Raw genomic sequence first — 21,807 nt, 5'->3', positions numbered from 1 at the left:
TGCTTTAAGTGGGGGGAGCATCTAATTCCAAACAACAACAAAGCTTCAATACCTCAATGGAAATTGTAATTAATTACACTCTTTCTACACCTCCCATACAACATATCTTTCACTATGACAACAGACTTTCCTTTTTTCACTGCATCTGCAAAGGGATCTTCGAACACAATCTACTCTCCTCCTAAATTGAAAGGTAACAAATCTTACTCTAATCACCTCATTGACACAATGCTCCTACAACTCTTAAAATCAAATTTTATATCAGGCCTCAAACATCACATATCTCTAGTCATTGTTTGTTACGTGTACAATCTGTATGAGGGGGTCCTGGCAAGAAAGTTCCAAGCACATTTGTATGCTTTAGACATATAGCCATATTAATGTGTGAGCAAATCCTCAAATCACATGAATTATTAATTTTTGGTCGAACACATGCAACATGTTTCTCTGTTATATTTTATTTTGTTTTTTGAGAGATAATATAAATATTTTAAATTACATTATATAAAAAGTAATATTTTAAAATTAGATGGTATGTTGTTTGGCACTATGTTGAACAAAAAACGTAACCTGTATTAGACAAATATTTTTATTAGTAGTATAAGTGCACACAAATAGATGTTTATTTACTTCCTTTCTTAACAGACAATGTTTTATTTCAAAAAATAGATTAATGGTGACTTAAAATACTTTTTCAACACCTTCTTCTCCATTATCTTCATCACAAACAGCAGGAGGCAGCAAGTTGTAGTAAAAGTCATGGTAGACTGGTGTAACATAATCCATTAGCTTCATTACATCATTTGGTTTGATTTTCATAATTCCTACAGGTCCATTGTATTTCGATCTTAAGAGACATGGTACTTGTGTTCCCTTTGTTCCTTGTAGATACCTCTTCCAACTCCATTCTGTTTTTCAGTTTCATAACACATGCATTGGCTTGTTCAAATCTGAAACATAGAGCCTCTGAGAATTTAAGCTGAACACCACTAAAACATTTTTTCTATTAGTATTACGCAGCCCATTTTTCAGTCCTGTTATGTCAAAGAAATCACCACTTCCCATATTTATGACACTGAACTTGTGTTATTGCCACAAGAAGCACCTACTTCTCCACAATGTGATGGAGAGTATATGTTAGGCTGTCCCCCCTGATATTTCTCAATTTTATTCTTCAAACCACTTTGTGTCGATCAGATAGCTCCAAACTACAATTATATTCAGTTCTTATTCTGACCCCCACGGTTGCCAGAAAATTAAATGAGTTAATTTGCAGAGATGGGTGTTGTTTTCAAATATTTGAAGATACAGCTACCAATCTCATCTCTTATCTCGGCCTTCAATACTTTCATCCCATATAGGAATATGTCCAATATTCTGGTCACAATCATGTATTCCAACATTACATGTCCACAGTCTTCTGGAGTAGAAGGTAACAGAAGAACTGAGCTTTTGAGTGGGCAATGTTTGTTGCAAATATATGGATATGACATGAATATTAGGACCATGCTTAGGCACATCTGAAAATTCACTTAGTCTGAACTTCAAAGATTCAGCATAATGCAACTGCAGTTCCTTTTTTGTGCTTGTAGTAGACTTCTCTTCTTCTGTCCCATTTTCTATCTTTATCTGGAGAGAGTCACATGTTTTACATGTATCTACTGATGGGAATTTAAAGCCTATATTATATTCTTCATAGAATATTTTTTTGTACCTATTTTGAGATATTGCTTGTATGTTTGCCTCCTTGCAGTATTGACAGTAATTTTCATACAGCTATGTGATATTCATATCACTGCCTAAGTATACTTTCCGTATTTTGTGACCTACTCTAATGAGAGCAGTACTTTCAATGGACTTCATATATGCATGGACACCATTCACTGCATCACTATTACAAGCATTAAGCCTATTGACGTATTAACCTCATTTATCAGAAGGAGGTAATCCATCTTTCATTTTTATTCTTGATATTATATTGTTGATATGGACACTGTCATTACGTAGGCCATGAATGCTCATAAATGATTTTTTACAAACTCTCACTGACTTTCCATTAATCTTCTCTCTAAAAATGAAACAATTTTCAGGAGAATATTTTTTGTATCTCCGTTTTACAGAATATGCTTCTATACTGCCAAACAGGTAGGCATTTTGTTATCAATATCTCCCAAGTCCCAAAATCACATGAACACATTTTTTATTCCTTCCTTATCCAACTGAAGGCATTTTAATGGACAATTACACATTTCTCGTACTGTTGCTGCTGGGACAGGATTACCTGCAGTAGATGTATATTCACGACCGTTGTTTCTTCTTTTTTTATTCCTATGAACCTTCTTCATTCTTTCTTGATCTTTGTTGTTTTGGATGGGAGTCTCACATGTGATGACATTTTTCTTTGTGACAAATGATGAACTATGAGGACACTATAATGCCAAGCAACACACCTGAATTTCAATTTCTGATGTTAGTTCATCCTCAGAATGTGAAGTATTCAGAGTGAGAACTAGCACCTGTGTCTTCATCAAAGTTTTCAACACAAAAGTTCAGTTTCTTTCTAGAAGCTATCTTCATCAAACTTGTTGTGTAGCTTGAGATTGACTTGTTGATACAGAAGATACGTAAAGCACTTGGGCAAGAACAGAAACCTGAAAACAGTGCCATCTCTTGAGATTTTTGCAGAACCACTTGATGCCATGATCTGTAGTATAACTCTTTGTACAAAATGACAGTTTCGTTTGTCCAAAAATGTTGCTTGGCACTTTCTTGCTGGGACCCCTTTATATACACTCCAACCATGACTAAATTCATTCACCTCTGAATACACTATGAACTCATCCTCACTTTACTTAAACTCATGCTTACTAACCAATCTCTCCTTTAAACACTGTACTCACATCACCTTACTAACATATCCTCACTCACTTTAATCTGCGATAGTATCATTCATATTTTTGCTCAACTCAGTTCTCCTCCTATCTTGGCAAACACACCATCACAATAGCATCAATACCATCTGCATCATTTACTTTCTTATCTCTAACTGTCAAATATGCTCACACAAAGGACATCTAAGAATTTGGAATTACACAAGCAATGGGAATCTCTACCTTATACACTTTAACCTCCACTCTGGGAAAATACTCTCTGTTAGGCATTTTCAACAGTAGTTCGTACACATTTCCATTTAAAAGATACAAAACAGCTACATCTCAAATATATTAAAAATAATCCTATGCATTCATTATCAGCAATCCTAATTGTTTCGGAATCAATCAACATGCAACATGAATAACATTCTCACAACAATCAAATCAAAATCCAATTTTTCTCTTTTTTCCTATCTGTACACATTCTAAACTACCTCATCCTCTCTTCCTGACCTAAAGGGAAAAAGTACTTTACATAGCTTCTATTCACACCTCTCTCTACCAACTACACAGGCTGTTTCTCTCTCTGGGACAATACAAATTCCCCTCTACAACTAACCTTCTTTTCATATCCCACACACTTCTAAATCACCAATTCATTAACTGTTCAAACTCAAATCTTATAAGTGGAACATAGAGGCGCAACCTTAGTTCTGAATACATTTATTACCAAACTCTATTTGTAAGCAAATCTTTTTGAAATCATCACTCTTGGTCACTACCATACCTCATTCTTTATTTTTGTACATTTTCTATGGGATACTGTATATTTCCTCATCTAAACATAAACATGCACACTAACACAACTTTTTTTTTATCTTCTCAGCACCGTTCTTAAGCCTCATACTAGATCACCTTTTGCAAATTTAACATCAACCTCACCTCACTCAGTTTTCTAACTTTGCTTGAAATCACACACCATCTTACACACCATTCTTTCGAAAACTGGAAAATTACTACTTCATTATCTCCATCATTTCTAATTACCACATTACTCCAATTTCTTAAACCTCCACATCATGCACATACCACCTAATTTGTCTCCACTCTATCACACATATCACCAGCCTAGACTGGATCATTTCGTCCTGTACTATAAATATTACAGGACGGTACTTCCTACAGTTTTCTACCTCCATGCACATACCAACTAATTCGCCCAAACTCTCTCAGACACATCACCAGTCTCCAACAGATCATTTCTTCTCATACTCTAAATGTTAGGGTAAAGTACCTCCTACACCTTTCTTCAAATGGTAAATTGTTTCTCACAAGGCCATACAAAGCAGAATAACCAGACACAATTTAATACTTCCTCACTATAATTTCAATAACCAAGCGACACCCCCGGGATAACGAGGCCACCCAGCAGTGTTAGTGATGTCACACTAAGCGGTCCATAGCCAACGCAGCAGTCCACGGACATCTCCGTATAGACGCCTGATGCTAACAATCTTCTATCCGTCATACAGAAAGGAGCCAACTAATCAATAATTTGAACCAAAGACCAAATTATATATATTATTGTAAACAGCATAAAGGTTCATAATGAAATACCGATTACATATACAGGCAGGAATAAGTTTAATCGATTGAGGAACTTTGCCATTATTTTATAATTGTCAGAACACTCTTTAGCTTTAAAACTCGCATACAGGTGGTGACAAATGCTAACTGACAGCAGGACTTAACATTTTCAAGCCATTACACTGCAAGTAAATTATCTTAAATACTGTCATACGTAGCAAAACCCTCACAACTTTCGTTTACAATAAGGTAACAAGAGTTTGCTTTATCTCATAAAACACCTAACTATTGTGAATTTACTTATATGTCCATTGTGATAGCTCTTTTCAAGAACTTTAACAAGTGTATCCCCAGTAATAAAGAGTGGAAACAAAGGATAAACATCAAAAATTCTCCTTTTAACATAGACATCACTGAACACAACATTCTGTCTTGCACTATGATACTAATGGAGTGCTCTTTCCTTTAAGAAAAGCCTGACAATTTGAAGTTCGCTCTGCTATTGAAGATACACTTCTAGAAACAAAATTAAAAAATGTTATGAAAGGTAAGATTAGTAGGAAATGAAAAACAACCAAGTGCATTACATGTAAGAATGTGAGCAAAAGGCTGAGGCTCTCTTTACTTACCATTTTCAATCTCTCTACAGGTTACTTCCTTTGTCACATAGAAATCACCAACTACAAGTCTCATTATTGCTGTCTGGTACTAACAAAGTGCTTTTCTATTTAGAAAACCTGACAATTTGATGTTCATTCTGGTACTGAAGATAAACAGTTTTCAAAGGAGTTCTAGAAGTAGGCATATATCACATATACTAAGAAATGTTGAACAACCAAGGCCACCTGATGTGTTACTAAACTATTATGCCTTTCTTTGCCTGACATAGCAATGTACTGAAGTAGCAAAACATTGGATGTCAGAATATGACATCTGTGCGCTCTAAACAATGGAGTTTTCTTAGCAATCAGTGACAACAGAAACCAGCAATGTATGTTAAAACTGGTATGTCTATTTCAATATTTTTTAAATCATCATCATTGACACGTATCACAAAATGAAGCACCATCAACATACACATTGCTGGATTCTCATCATCACCATTCATCTGCGCAATTTTCAGTTTTCTATGTGGGTGCACATTTAGTTCTAAGATACTCATAAGTCTTAAATTCTTTTCTGATTCTAATAACTACCTACATGATATATGATACTGACTTCGACATAATCGCCAGTAAAGTTCAAATCAAGCTACCAGTATCTAGTGAGTCAGTTTGAAATTTACCTTGCAGGATATATTACATATTTAGTTCTCCACAGCAGTAATAATTTATCTTCACTAAGCCATATGTGGTAACTGTAAGTGCTGTATATTTCTCTAGGGGCAATTTACCATTCTGCAATTTTAAACTTCTACATTTGTCCAAAGAAGTAATGAACTTATCCAGGAAATTGTACCACATATCCCTTACTTTGTTAGTCAGAAGTTTCTGAATTTTTTGCTATGGGTTCAGATGCAGGCTAATGACAGGTAGCAATCAATTCATGCTAAGCAATAAAATAAGATGTTAAGGCTGTGCCAAAAAGACTCAGTTTTGTTTCTTACAATTTTCAGGAAACTGTAGAGCACTTACATTTGGTTTAACACTTGACAGAGCATAACGTCATTCATTTAAAGGGTAAAAGCAGTTTACTTATCTGGAGGTTAGTGACAGAGAGCAATATTTTAAGCAATATTACAAAAATATTGAGGAATTCTGGCCATTAAGAAGTAGATTTTTGATTCTTAGTACTTTGAAGACACTATACAGCACTTGCATTTGATTTTACACAAAACACATTTCATCAATGAGTAAAACATTTTGTGTTGGGACTTCATGAGTTCAGTAGGAGGTAGCAATAAAATACAGATTAAAGATACTAAATTTTAAAAAAAGTTTATTGCAAATTGTGGCATAGTATTAGAAGTTTCCTCTTCTTAGAACTTTGGAGAGACTGCACAGAAGTTTCATCATTTTTCTTTTTACAAAAATTATTTAGTATTATATTTACAGTGGTCCATATAATTTTCTTACACATTTATGATGCAGTGTGCTGCGGACAAGAACTTTCACACAACAGATCAGCAGCCATAATTATTTTCCAAATTAGTTCAGCTGCTACTGCTCTTTGATTCAGCAGCTTCAGGAATGATGATGTTGCCAACAACTTTTGTAGAGTCAAGTAACTATACATAACTACTGTCACAGGAAATTCACGTGGGAATTTCAAACTTCCTCTGTCCAATTGTCTAAATAAATTAAACATTTTTTTCTCAGTTGTCGTTGACCTATCCAGTATCAAAAAATCTGTGCAGTCACTGCACTGAAGTTTCCTAATCAATGAGTGACAACAGAAACCAGCAATGTAAGTTAAAACTGGGAGTTCAGATTCAACATTTTTTAAATCATCTTCACTAATATTGACATCAAAGGTATATTCACTATCATTCACACTGCTCTCAGTACTTTCATCACAACTGTGCATCTGTACAATTCTCAGCTTCTCTTGTGGGTGAACATTGAGTTCTAAAACAGTCATGAGTCTTAACAGTCTTAACTTCTTTTCAGTTTCTAACAACTGCCTAAGTGAGATATGATACTGACATCCTGATAACTGTCTATATAGACCAAACCTTGCTTCCAGAGAATCAGCCTGGAACTTACCTGGCAGAATATATGATATGTTTAGTTCCTTGCAACAGTATTCAGTTACTTTCATTAAGCCATATGCTGTGAGTCGAAGTGCTGTGTGTGTTTCCACAGACAAACTAAGTAAGAAATTTATCAAGAAAACTGTAACGTATGTCTCCTGCTTTGTTGGTCAGAGGCTTCTGCATTTCTTCTTTATGGTGAAGTTCCTTCAGAGGTGCTTTAACATTGACAATCCCCCATCAAGTCCTAATAAGATTTATAAATGTAGCAGTACCTTCCCAGTTTTCTACATTATGAACTGGCCCCAACTCAACCATGCTACTTTCTACATAATCACTGAATATTTGAGTCACCAGCTTAACATTTTGCCTTTCTAAAGATGAAGGCCACAGGGCTTTCACAGACAACCCATAACCATATTTTAACAGTTTTTGGCTTTCTAAGTCATGAACTTCACTAACTGCAGCAAAAGATGCGTACCTAACAATATCAGAATTATCAAAATCTGGATAACAAAATGTTTGCCTGTGGCTCTTCAGATTCATCCAGTTGTTCCTTATGAACTTAAAAACATGGACAGGGTCATGCAGAAAAAACATTGGTCTTTTACCGTCTGTAGGAGATGGGTATACAAAACAGGCTTGTGGTGGATTTGCAAAGTATGTAACACATTTTCTGTTAATGGCATTATTATCTGTAACAAGTGAAACAACCTGAAAGCCAGCTGCTTCTATACCTACTACTAAAGTTCTTACTACATTAAACAAGCTCTCTGCATTCAGTTTTTTCACAGGCAATACATGTACAACAGTTTTGAAAGCAGAAAGAATACTCTAAATCATGATTACATGTGCACTGGTTGCTATTTCAGCAGTATCCAAAGTCATTCCAGTAATATTCCCCCTTTATAATCTACATATGGTTTGATGTGGATCTCATCTAGCATAAAGGTAACAAACAGTTCATGTGGTTCCAAACATGAAACTTCATATTCAAACGACTTAAAAAATTTGGATTACTTGGGTTCACGTTTATATTACAACTAAGCTTCCTTAATGTGTTTGGAAGTTGTAGAATGACAAAACCATTTGAAAATGACTTAAAAAATTTGGATTACTTGGGTTCATGTTTATATTACAACTAAGCTTCCTTAATGTGTTTGGAAGTGGTAGAATGACAAAACCAGATGATCGCAAAAACTTGTAAGCATGTGGAGAAACTGTAAATACCACAGAACAAAGAATCAAAACCTCTGGATCAAATTTATGGTGTGCCTTGGATTGAAGACATAATGCACATTGTGACCTCAAGAATGAAACAACCTGCCTCTTACCTTCTTTCACTGGTAGTGCTTCATGAATAACTGTGTAAATCACTTTCTCTGCCACTAATATAGTCTGTACACAGCTTAATCACATTTTCTACTTCAGTTACACTGCAAACTTTCTCTGGAAGTATGCTGGCAACAATCTCTACACCATTTACATACAATTTAACACTGAGGTTTCTACAAACTGTTAAATACACAATATCATGTGGAGTTTTCTCAAAGTTAAGGTACAGGAACAATAGACAATCTCCTTTCACAACTTTACTCCACTGTTGATTTAATGTAACATTCTCACTTTTTTTCAAAAATTCACTATAATCTTTAAAACTGTCATTTTCCCTTTGTGCAGAAGCTGTTTCTATACTTTCAGATATAGCTTTACTTAAGGCATCTGCTTCTAGCCATTGTCTTCTTTGGCTTGGGCGCTCTCGTTAAACATCTTGTCTTGAGCTTATATAACCAGGACAGTTTGACAGGAAACATGGTACTGCATTTTCTTTCAGTCTTGGGTTTTCTAGAGGCAACGTCAAAGTTCTCCCTGTTTTCCAGTCAACTGCAGTGCTTTGAAGAATCAGGTCACTCTGACTGAAGTGTTCTTGACAAACCTGGAAAGGAAATGAAAAGAAAATTGTTCCATAATAATTTCGAAATTAATTAATTGTACTTAAGATATAAAGATTTCACATTAGTAAAAGTGTGCCACACATCTTTGACACAATGTGAGATAAGTACTTAACACTACCTTAAAATGTTTTATTGTTAGTAATGCAAAAATGCTACTCATCAAACGAAGAAACTTTAGGGCCAGGGCATTTGGTAGTCTGACTTGCATTTGTAACTGTTAGCCTAAATCAAATATACTGCTTACATTGTTATCTATAGTTTTACGTTAATTTACACACCTTACAGTTAATACATAGTGACACATTTTAAATCGGAACAATAAAAATCGATTAAACAATACTTTCAATGAAAGTAAACAATGGAGTCTTTGTAGTTGTAATTTATTCTCACGAAATTAGCTTCCCTTTTTTTGTTAATAATATAACTTGTTACTACTTACCACTGAATGTTCAGAGGGAGTGAAGTTCTGCTGTCGAATAGCATGTGTCCACTTCTTCCTCAGTTCAGTACAGCCCGGTACACAGCACTTATTCACCATAGTGTAACAGACAAGTACTTTGTGGTGGTGAAAGAGATGTATCAAAATAACAACAGTTTCAGCAACTCACAGCTCGACACTCAAAAGCAATCCACTCACAACAATATACTATCGCCATATTGGACCGCTTGTCGTGACGTCACGGTGAAGTAGCAACCCATGTTGGTTGGCCTTGTTTTCTTGGAGGTGTCGAACCAAGGGTCACTCAAGTGATCCTTTATTACAAGTCTATGATTTACTTCATAACACATACTACCTCTCCGCAGTTGCACTCTTATAACTTCTATAAATGTTAATAACACAGTCCCATTCCAGAAAGCCACTCACATGATCAACATCATGCTTTAAGGCTTTAAAACCTACATTTTCAATGTTTCCTGTTCTTAACATCAATACAAATCATTTCACTAATAGTGGTTCCAATGGCATTTCACTCTCTCTCACACTTACTTACTTCCACACTATCATTATTCTCCATTACACATGACTAATTCTCTGATTTGGGCATGGATCACATCCTCTCACACACAACCACTTCCATTCTAAATTTCACTTCACATCAGGTACCTCCATCATGTGGACACACATTTTAAATTAACATAGTTTCTATAACACAGGACTTATGTGGGGAGCATCTCATTTCAAACGACAATGAGCTTCAATACCTCAATGGAAAGGGCCATCAATTACAATTTTCATACACATACCATATCTTGCAACTTACTATTATATCTGCATCTGCATGGAAATCTCCAAACACCATCCACCCTCTTCCTAATTTGCAATGTCGCAAATATTACTTTCATCTCCTGACTCACACAATGTGCCTAAAACTCAATAATATAACTCTCAAAATCAAATTTTATAACAAGGCTCAAACATATCTCGTTAGTCATTCTTTCTTACACCTATACACTATATATGCTTCAAGCACTGTTAAATTCATGCACCTCTAAATATTCTTCAGACTCATTCTCACTTTACTTAAACCCATGCCTTTTAACCAATCTCTCCCTTAATATTGTGCTCACATCACCTTATCAACATATCCTCAGTCACTTTACTCTGGGATACACTACCTTTTGGTCAGATTTTTCTTTTTACACAGGGCACCAATTCACTCACAAACAATTATTATAGAATCAGCCACATCACAGCTCATCTCACGTCTCCTATCCTGTCAGTGGCATCAATATCACCTCCATCACTTACATTCTAATTTCTAACTCACATTCCTGCTTATACAAGGGACATCTAAGAATTGGAATTACATGGGCAACAAGAACCTCTGCCTCATACAGTTTAACCTCCATTCTCAGAAAATTCTCCCCTTTAGGTATTTTCAACTCTCTTTCGTACATCATCACCATCTAATAGAAATACGCCAGCTACATTTCAAATATATTGAGAATAAATTTATACACCCATAACAGCCATCGTAATTGTTTGGGAATCAATCTACATGCAGCACAAATAACATTCTCATAACAATCAAACCAACATCCAATTCTTCTCTTTTTTCCTTTCTGTACACATTCTAAATTGCCTCGTCCTCTCTTCCTCACCTAAAGTGAAAAAGTATTTTAATGGGCTTCTACCATACCTCTTTCTGCTGATTGCAAAGGCTGTTTTTCCCTTTGGGACAATACATATTCACCTCTGTGGCCAGTCATTTCATCAAGTCACACACACTACTACATCACGATATCACGAACTGCACAAACTCATATCTTACAAGTGCGACATACAGGGCCAATCTTAGTTCTCAATACATTCATCACCAAACTCTATTTGTAAGCAATTCATATTCACTTCATGACTCCTGTTCACTACCACACCTTATTCTTTATTTTTGTATGTTTTCTCTGTTGTACTTCTTACTTCCTCATCCAAACATCAACCTCCACACTAACACAACTTCTTTTTTTGTTATTATTTTTTTTTTCTCCTTTATCTTACTGTTTTCTAACTTTATTTGAAACAACACATCCTCTTGCACTCCATTCAGTTGAAAAGTCAAGAATTACTACTTTATTACCTCCATCATTTCTAATTACCACATTCAGAGTGTATACGCCACAAGGGGAGGGGAGGGGGGGGGGGGGGGGGGGAAATTCGTGGATCTCCTGGTTAAAAATGCACTTTGTCCCCAGGTGAAAATACACTTCTTCCAAGGCGAAAATGTGTTTTCCGTGATAACCAATGGCTTACTTTCCCTTGGAGCTGTAAAAATATCAATCCTTGAAATGGTTAAGGTTTTATACTGATGTGCAGCAACATGTAGGCTGCATATTTTCATATTATAAGCTGCATGTTTTTTGTATTAAATTATAGTTGCATCAAACACTTTTCCGAAAAACTGAAATACAGATTGCTAGGTTTTGTAAGCCAGTCATAGCTCATGTCACATTATATCGCCAGCCAATGATAGCAGATATTATGAGCCAATAGCAACACATTATTAAGTAGTTTAACACACAAATAGGAAAAGTTCATGGTTTAAATTAATGTACATAGTGTAGCTATAAGGAAAGCTAAGCTTTCACATATAATATTGAACTTGAAAATTAATAAGCTACATGAAAAGCTACTCTTCCACATGTTCTATTTTTTTTATTTTTTATTTTTTTATTTTTATGTGTTACACTTTAAGATACATCACACATATGTGCCAGTAAATTTTAAACAGTGACAATGTCTGGTATTCTAGTTTGAAATTCTTCTAAGTAGCTAGTACTCAAAGTGCTCATCTAGCATAAAAGGAAATTTCCTTTGAAAATAAAAAGGAAATTTCCTTTGAAAATAATGCTTTGCAAAAACCTTTCACAATATTTTTCTGCGACCTCTCCGAGATGGGTTTATTTCAGCAGCTGCCAGAGAGCACCAGAAAACAGGCATTTCTGTGCATTGGAAGCTACGATGATGTAGTAAGCCCAAATGTTTCTACACATATAGCACTAAGAGATCTTACGTGACATCATAAAAGAAATAGGACATCAGAAGGTACTCCAAGAGCATAGTAATTTCGTAAACTATACTACAATGCATAATTTGGCTTAAAGGACACATTCCTATGTCCAGTTTTACAATGAAGTAGGCCCCAATCTGATATTAAGCTTTCCAGTGCGCTTTTCAGGATGCAAATTTTCTTAGAGTACCAGGACTGTATTGTCTCGTGTTTGGTACTATATTATGGCTACACATGCCAGAAGATGAAAATATGCTCTTGAAATCCAGTGAACAATTGAAACTAGCCAATAGTGTGGAATGAAACACTTCATTTCTTATAAATTGATTGCATCTGTGGAAAAGATCAACAAAGCCACATTTATTTAGCAAATTGAGAAAGTAACTTCATTTTTGTTGACTGCCAAAAACTTGGAAATAAAATAAAATCAGTAAACTGAAACTAATAACATACTTTAGCCTTCCACAATTAAGTGAATGTATTTTCGTTCCTTTGATAGCTCCTGACCACAGAAATCCAATTTGTTTTCAATTGATGCATGAGCTGTAAACAAAGAGGAAGAACCAAAATCACAAAATGTAAACATGAATCACTATCCCTCTCCCCACTACAGCCAAACCACTCTGCACATGTACACTATCCCTCTCCCCACTACAGCCCAAACCACTCTGCACATGCACGAATCAGTCAGCTTTGGCATGCCAGAAAATTTATTCTGGATAGCATGACTGCTTCTTGCTATCACTGCAGCCACACTTCAAGTACCCACAAGTGGAAGGAACTGCTTATATGCAACCTGCTGGCAACTGCTCAGAACATTAGAAGTTATGATGTCATGGTCAATGGAAGCAGTTTGCTGTTAATGAAGTATTCCACAGTCTTCCTCCAAAAGCCATTGACACATTTTGTTTTTGGCAGGTGCTTCTGTGTGCACTACATTTAGTTTCCATTAATGTCACATTCCCTCTATTTTGATTTTTTCTCTCACTTAATGTTTCATTGCTGCAGTATTATTCTGCAGTAGTTGGATACAGTAAAATTCTTTCTTAGCATATCTTAGACTATCACTTTTTCAAGGTCAAAATTACAAAAATTTAACTGAGACTAAAACAATGAGAAATTACTGGAATTTCAAAAAATTCCAGTTTTCTCCCAGACAAAATAATTCACCAGTTTTTCCTGGATTTCCCGGTCATCCCAGAGTGCGTACACCCTGACATTACTGCAATTTCTTAAACCTCCATGTCATGCACATACAAACAAATTCATCCACACTCCCTCCATCATATTACCAGTCTCCAATGGATCATTTCTTCTCATACTCTACATGTTAGGGGCTGTAACTCCTACAGCTTTCTCCATACATTACACACTTCAAAGGGTAAATTGTTTTCCCCTATAGTAAAATAACACCGAAACAAAATAACCAGACACAATTTTAATTTTCCATACTATCTTTCCAATAACAAAGCATCACTTAAACGTTTCTTTAGGCACAAGTGTACACTTCATTTCACAACAGAAAATTAGCTCTCTACAATTGGACCCTTTATAACTTCTATAAATATTAATAATAACACAATCACATTGCAATAAGAAACTCACATTACCAACATCTAGCTTCAAACCTTCAATACCTACATTCTCAATATTTCCTGTTCTTAACATCAATACAACTCATTTCCCTAATAGGGGTTCCAATGAAATTTTGCATCCCATCAGACATACGTACTTCCTCACTATCATTTTTCTCCACTACATATGACTGAAGTAATTAATTCTATGGCTTGGACAAGGGCAACGTCATCTCACTCACACACACACACACACACACACACACACACACACACACACACACACACACACACACACCCATCCTAAATTTCATCTCGCATCAGGTAACTACATCTTGCGGACACACATTTTAAATTAATATAATTTTTATAACACAAGTCTTAATTGAGGGCACCTCATTCAAAACAATAACGAGTACCATCACCTCAATGGAAAGGGCCATAAGCTACACTTTTTCTATACCTTCCATATACGATATATTTCACTACAACAACAGACTTTCCTTTTCTCTCTGCATCTGCCAGGGGATCTTCGAACACCATCTACTCACTTCCTAATTTGCACAGTCACAAATCTTACTCTCATTATCTGACCTGTATATTGTTCCTCAAACTCAATTATGTAACTCTCAAAATCAGATTTTATAAGAGGGCTCAAACAGTGCAACTCACTAGTCATCGTTTCTTACATGTATAGACTATATACACTCCAACAACACCTGAATTCATTAACCTCTGAATACTCTGGGGACCCATTCTCACTTTATGTCAACCTATGCTCACTAACCAGTCTCCCCTTTAAACATTGTACTCACACTCCTTATTAACGCTTAATCACTCACTTTACTCTGGGATATACAGGGTGGAGCAGAGGAAATGCATGTTTTTCGAACCGCTAGTACACGGCGACCAGAGGGGGTATTGACCTTGAATGAATGTTGGCAGACTGCCCATACAATGCAGTTTCAGTCGCTATGGAGCATTGGAGCATAAAGCATCATGTGATCATTGTCGAGCAGTACTTTAGAAACGATGATTCCGTAGTAACATTGCAACGTCTTTCCTGTCAAAATTTTAGATTTGGATGTCAAGGTGCAGTGCCTGATCGAAATACTGTACTCCAATGGGTTTAGAAGTACAGGATCTGTGATGAAAAAGAAACCATCTGGTCTTCACCATTCAGTTTGTACTCCAGAAAATGTAGACCGACTGAGAATGGCAGTTCTTCCTAGTCTGAAAAGATTGGCTAGATGACTGGCTGTAGCACTGGGTAAGTCATGTCATTCACTTCACCGCATCTTACATGATGATCTTAAGTTTCACCCGTACAAGATAATGATCGTCCAGCAGCTTAATGAAGGAGATTTTGTGCAGTGCAGAGAGTTGTCACGTAATGGATGAAATTTTTATGAACGATGCAGATGCTACAGTCTTCCTGAGTGATGAAGCACATTTTCATGTAGGCAGTTACATCAATGTTCAAAATTGTCAGTACTGGGCGCTGGAGAACCCATATTAATTACATCAAAGACCTCTCCACAGTTTAAAAGTAACAGTGTGGTGCTGCATTTCAAAGATCGGGATTGTTGGGCCCTATTTTTTTGAAGAGGAAAGAACTGCTGTTACTGTGACATCAGCATGCTACGTTAAAATTTAAACAAGTTTCTTCATCCAGAACTTGAAAGGCATCAAGTGAACATGAGACAAATATGGTTTCAGCAGGATGGTGCCACATCTCACACGGTGAGAGCATCCATGGAAGTGGTTTGACAAATGTTCCCAGGACATGTTATTTCGAGATATGGTAATGTTTTCTGACCCCCTCACTTTCCTGATTTGTCAATATGCAACTTCTTTTTGTGAGGATATTTAAAATCAAAATTCTACATGAACAAGTCTCGCACAATCTATGACCTGAAGAATTCCATTCATTAGGAAATTGAAGCCATGTCAAATGAAATGTTGGAGAGAGCCATGCGTAACTTTCGGGAGAGGATTCAAATTTGTATCCATCAAGAAGGACGTCATCTCCAAGACATTATTTTACGAACCTAATTAAAGTATGTAGTTTCAAAACTGCATTAAAAAACCCATCACTTAATGCTTGTTTCTATTATTTTTATCAAACCATGTCCTAGTCATTCAATAGTGAAACACATGTTCCCTCTGCTTCACCCTGTACTATCTTTCTGATCACACTTCTCCCTTTACACAGGGCACTGATTCACTCACAAACAATTATTATAGTATCATACACATTTCTACTCAACTCAGGTTTCCTCCTACTCTGCCATACACACTGTGCCAATTTAATCAATACAACCTCCTTCATTTACATTCTAATTCCCATCTCATTACCAGCTCACACTAGGAACATTTCAGAATTAATAACTGCATGGGCAGTCGGAATCTCTGCCTCATACACTTTAACCTCCATTCTGGGAAAATAGTCTCCTTTTGGTATTTTCAGCTCATACACGTCAGCTACATTTCAAACGTATTGACAATAAACCTATACACTCGTATCAGCAAATTTAATTGTTTGTGATTTAATGTACATGCAGCAGGAATATCATTTTCATAACAATCAAACTCATCATTAGCCGCATGGGGTAGCCACGTGGTCTGAGGTGTCTTGTCACAGTCCATGGATGCCCCCATCGAAGGTCCATGTCCATGTCCATGTCCATGTCCATGGGTCATGGGTGTGTGTGTTGTCCACAGCGTAAGTTAGATTAAGTAGTGTGTAGGCTTAGGGACCAATGACCTAAGCAGCTTGGTCCCATAAGGTCTTACCACAAATTTACGAAAAAAAATCATTAAATTTTTCTCTTCCTTCCTCTCTATACACATTGCGAATTCTCTCATCATCTCTTCCTCATCAAACGGGAAAACTTATTTTACAGAGCTTCCATTCATAATCCTCTCTACCAATTACAAAGGTTATTTTTCTCTCTGGGGCAGTACATGTTTACCTCTACGGTCAATCATTTCATCACATTGGACACATTACTAAATGACCATGTCATTAATTGTTCAAACTAAAATCTTATAAGTGGTACATACAGAGACAACATTACTTCTCAAATCATTCATCACCAAACTCTGTTTGTAAACTTTTCTCCTTCATTCCAAAACACCTATCCACCTCATTCTTTATTTTTGTATATTTAGTATGAGTTAGCACCTCATCCAAACATCAACCTGCACACTAACACAACTTTTGTTACCTTCTCAGCGCCATTCTTCCACCCCATTTGTGGTCACCATTTCCAAATTTAACATCAGCCTCACCTCGCTCTATTTTACAGCCTTATTTGAAACCATACACCATCTTACACTACAGTCTTTCAAAAACTGGAAACTTACTATTTTATTACATCCATCATTTCTGTTTACATTACTCCAATTTCTTAAAGCTCCACATCACACATATACCAAGTAATTTATCCACACTCACTCAAACATATCACTGGTCTCCAATGGATAATTCCTTGTCATACTCTAAATGTTAAGGGAGTGTACCTCATACAGATGCCATAATTTTAAGATTTATTAAAAAAGAAAAGGAAAAAGAAAAAAAAAAAAAAAAAAGGAAAAGAAACAAAATGAAACACCAAGCATCCGAGAGTTGGCAAAGACATTAATTATGCACACACACACATATCCATCCGCACATACACAGACACAAGCTGTGTCTGCTTGTGTCTGTGTATGTGCGGATGGATATGTGTGTGTGTGCGAGTGTATACCTGTGCTTTTTTTCCCCCTAAGGTGAGTCTTTCTGCTCCCAGGATTGGAATGACTCCTTACCCTCTCCCTTAAAAACCCACATCCTTTTGTCTTTCCCTCTCCTTCCCTCTTTCCTGATGAGGCAACAGTTTGTTGCGAAAGCTTGAATTTTGTGTGTATGTTTGTGTGTCTATCAACCTGCCAGAACTTTCGTTCGGTATATATTTTTCCCACATGGAATGTTTCCCTCTATTATATATATATATAGACACACACACATCTCGCTAGTCATTGTTTCTTACACATACAGACTATATACACCCCAACCACACCCAAAGTCATTCACCTGTGAATACCCTTGGGACTCATTCTCACTTTACTTACACCTATACCTACTAAATAATCTCTGCTTTAAACATTTTACTCAGACTGCCATGTCAACACATCATCAGTCACATTACTCTATGATGTACTACCTGTCGGACAAACTTCTCACTTTACGCATGGCACCAGTTCACGAGCATACAATTCTTTAAGAATCATCCACATTTCTGCAAAATTCAGGCGTCCACTGACCCTGTCATACATACTGTGTCATTTGCATCAATATCTGCATCTTGATTTACATTCTAGTCTCCAACTCGATACCAGCTCACACAATCGACATCTAAGAATTAAGGACTGCATGGGCAATGGAAATCACTCAGACACTTTAACCTTAATTCTGTGAAAATACTCTCATTTCTCAACTCATACACATATGCTACATTACAAACATATTGAGAATAAACCTATGCACCCATATCAGACATCTTAATCTTTTGGGAATGAATCTACTTGCAGAGCACATAACATTTTCGTAACAATCAAACAATCATAAAATTTTTCTCTTTTTTCCTTAGTAAATGCATTCTGAATTCTCTCATCCTCTCTTCCTCATCAAAATGGAAAAATTATTTAATTGTGCTTCTGTTCATACTTCTCTCTACGAATTCCAAAGGATATTTTACTATCTGGGACAGTACATACTCACCTCCATGACGAATCATTTCATCGGATCACACACAAACCACTAGATCACCATATCATTAACTCTTCAAACTCAAAACTTTTAAGCTGGACATACAGAGGCAACATTACTTCTCCAAACAATCATCACCAAAATCTACTTGTAAGAAATTCTCCTTTACATCATAACATCTGTTCACTATCACACATCATTCTTTACTTTTCTACATTATCTCTGGTGTACTGGTCTATTTCCTCAACCGAACATCAACTTGCATAATAACGCAAGTTTTTTTACCTTATCTGCACTGTTCTTGAACCTCATATTGTGCCATCTTTTCCAAATTTAACATCTACTTCACCTCTTCTGGGTTTTTAACTCTACTTGACACTGTACACCATCTTACACTCCATTATTTTGAAAATCAATACATTACTATTTCATTACCTCCATAATTTCTGATTACCACATTACTCGAATTTCTTAAACCTCCACATCATGCACATACCAAATAATTCATCCATACACTCTCAGACTTATTATCAGTCTCCCCTGAATCATTCCTTCTCGTACTCTTAAACATTATGGGACTGCACATACTACTGCTTTCTACATCCATTACACACCTCAAAGGGTAATTGTTTTTCAATAACCCACACTGAACCAGACAACCCAGACACAATATAAACCTTCCTTACCATCTTTTCAATTAACCAACGGTCACTCAAGCACCTTTTTATTTGCTAGTCTCCGCAATTTGAGGCTTTAAACTTCCACAAATATTAATAACAACAATATGCCATTCCAGAAAGAATCTCTCATTGTCAACAACAAGCTTCACATCTTCAACACCTACGTTCTCAATATTTCCAGTTCTTAACATCCATACAACTCATTTCACTAATAGGGGTTCCCATGAAATTTCACATCCAATCACACATACATACTTCCTCACTATCATTATTATCCACAGCACGTGAGTGAAATAATTAATTCTATACTTTGGGCAAGGGCTACAGACTCTCACATGCACACATCTCAATCCTAAATTTCACATCACATCAGGTAGCTACATCATGTGGACAAACATTTTAAATTAACATAATTTGAACAACATATGATTTAAACAGGGGGTCTCATTAAAAACAACAATTAGCATCAATACCTCAATGGAAAGGTCAGTCAATTTCTACACCTTCCATGTACTGTTTCTTTCACTACAACAACAAACATACCTTTTATCTCTGCATATACAGAGGGATCTTCGAATAACATCTACTCTCTTCGTAATTTGCCAAGTCCCCGGTCTTACTCTCATCATCTAACTCATGTAATGCTCCTAAAACTCAATAATGTAACTCTCAAAATCAAATTTTATAACAAGGCTCAAACATCACAATTTGCTAATCATTGTTTCTTTAATGCATTGGCTATTTACACTCCAACCATGTCTAAATTCATTCATCTCGGAATACTCTTGGGACTCATTCTCACTTTACTTAAACCTATGCCTACTCACTAATCTCACTTCATCACTTAGTTTACTTTGGGATATACTAACTTTCGGTCACACTTCTCTCCTTACATAGGGCACTGATTCCCTCGCAAAAAATTATTACAGTATCACTCACATTTATGCTCAACTCAGGTCTCCTACAACCCTGCCATACACATTGTGTCACTAGCATCATTACCACCTCCTTCATTTACATTCTAATGTTGACATCACTCCCAGCTCACACTAGGGACGTATCAAAATTACTAATTGCATGGGCAATGGCAATATCTGCCTCATACACTTTGACCTCCAATCTGGGAAAATACTTTCCTTTTGGTATTTTCAGCTCATACACATCAGATACATCTTGAACCTATTGAGAATAAACCCATACATCCTTATCAGTCATCCCAATTCTTAGGGAATCAATCTACATGCAGAACATATTACATTTTCATATATTTTCATAAAAATCAAACCAACATCCAATTTTTCTCTTGTTTCCTTCTTATACTTGTTCTAAATAATCTCATCCTCTCTACCTCATCAAAAGGGATAAATTATTGCATTGAGCTTCTATTCATTCAGGCCATTTTTTATCTGGGACAATACATATTCCCCTCTATGGCCAATCATTTCGTAAATCACACACACTACTGAATCACCATATGTTTAACTGTTCACACACAAATCTTATAAGCAGAACACACAGGGGTGCATTACTTCACAAAGCATTCATCAACAAACTGTATTTGTAAGCAATTCTCCTTCACTTCATCACACCCATTCACTAACACACCATATTCTTTATTTTTCTACATCAACCTGCACACTAACACAACTTTCTTTTACCTCCTCTCCACCATTCATGAACCTTATATTGTGCCACCTTTACCAAATATAACATGAACATCACCTCACTCAGGTTTTTAACTCTATTTGAAATCATAACCATCTTACACTCCATTTTTTGCAGGAAAATTCTACATCCATTACATACCTCAATGGTTAAATTGTTTTTCACTAACCCACACCAAGACAGAATGACCAGACACAATATAAACCTTTCTTACCATCTTTCCAACAACTTATCGTCACTCAACAGTCTCTTTAGTTACAAGAGTACACTTCACTTCACAGCAGGTAATTACCCATCCACAATTCTACATCTACATCTACATGGATACTCTGAAAATCACATTTAAGTCCCTGGCAGAGGGTTCATGGAAACACCTTTACAATTATCTATTATTTCTATCTCATACAGTGCGCAGAAAGAAAGAACCCCTATATCTTTCCGTACAAGCTCTGATTTCCCTATTTTATCGTACTGATTGTTTCTACCTATGAAGGTCAGTGTCAAGAAAATATTTTCGAATTC

General features: G+C 36.1%; 1 protein-coding gene across 1 annotated transcript; it reads right to left on the bottom strand.

Annotated features, from left to right (window-relative positions):
• Window positions 1-6,381: 6,381 nt before the first annotated feature.
• Window positions 6,382-11,723, bottom strand: LOC124574820. The gene is made up of 2 exons (XM_047131155.1): window positions 9,547-11,723; window positions 6,382-9,088 (listed from the first exon to the last, which is right to left on the bottom strand). The coding sequence occupies exon 2, from the start codon at window positions 7,218-7,220 to the stop codon at window positions 6,540-6,542; it is 681 nt and encodes a 226-aa protein (XP_046987111.1). The 5' UTR covers window positions 7,221-9,088; window positions 9,547-11,723; the 3' UTR covers window positions 6,382-6,539.
• Window positions 11,724-21,807: the final 10,084 nt, after the last annotated feature.

The sequence above is a fragment of the Schistocerca americana genome, chromosome 1 (genome assembly GCF_021461395.2).
Source record: "Schistocerca americana isolate TAMUIC-IGC-003095 chromosome 1, iqSchAmer2.1, whole genome shotgun sequence".
Classification (NCBI taxonomy): domain Eukaryota; kingdom Metazoa; phylum Arthropoda; class Insecta; order Orthoptera; family Acrididae; genus Schistocerca; species Schistocerca americana.
Note: the sequence above shows the minus strand (reverse complement) of the source record. Positions and strands in the feature narration are given on the sequence as shown.

Coding starts and splice junctions, on each gene's coding strand:
- LOC124574820 (XM_047131155.1), bottom strand. CDS start 7,220: ATGAAAGTAACTGAATACTGTTGCAAGGAACTAAACATATCATATATT.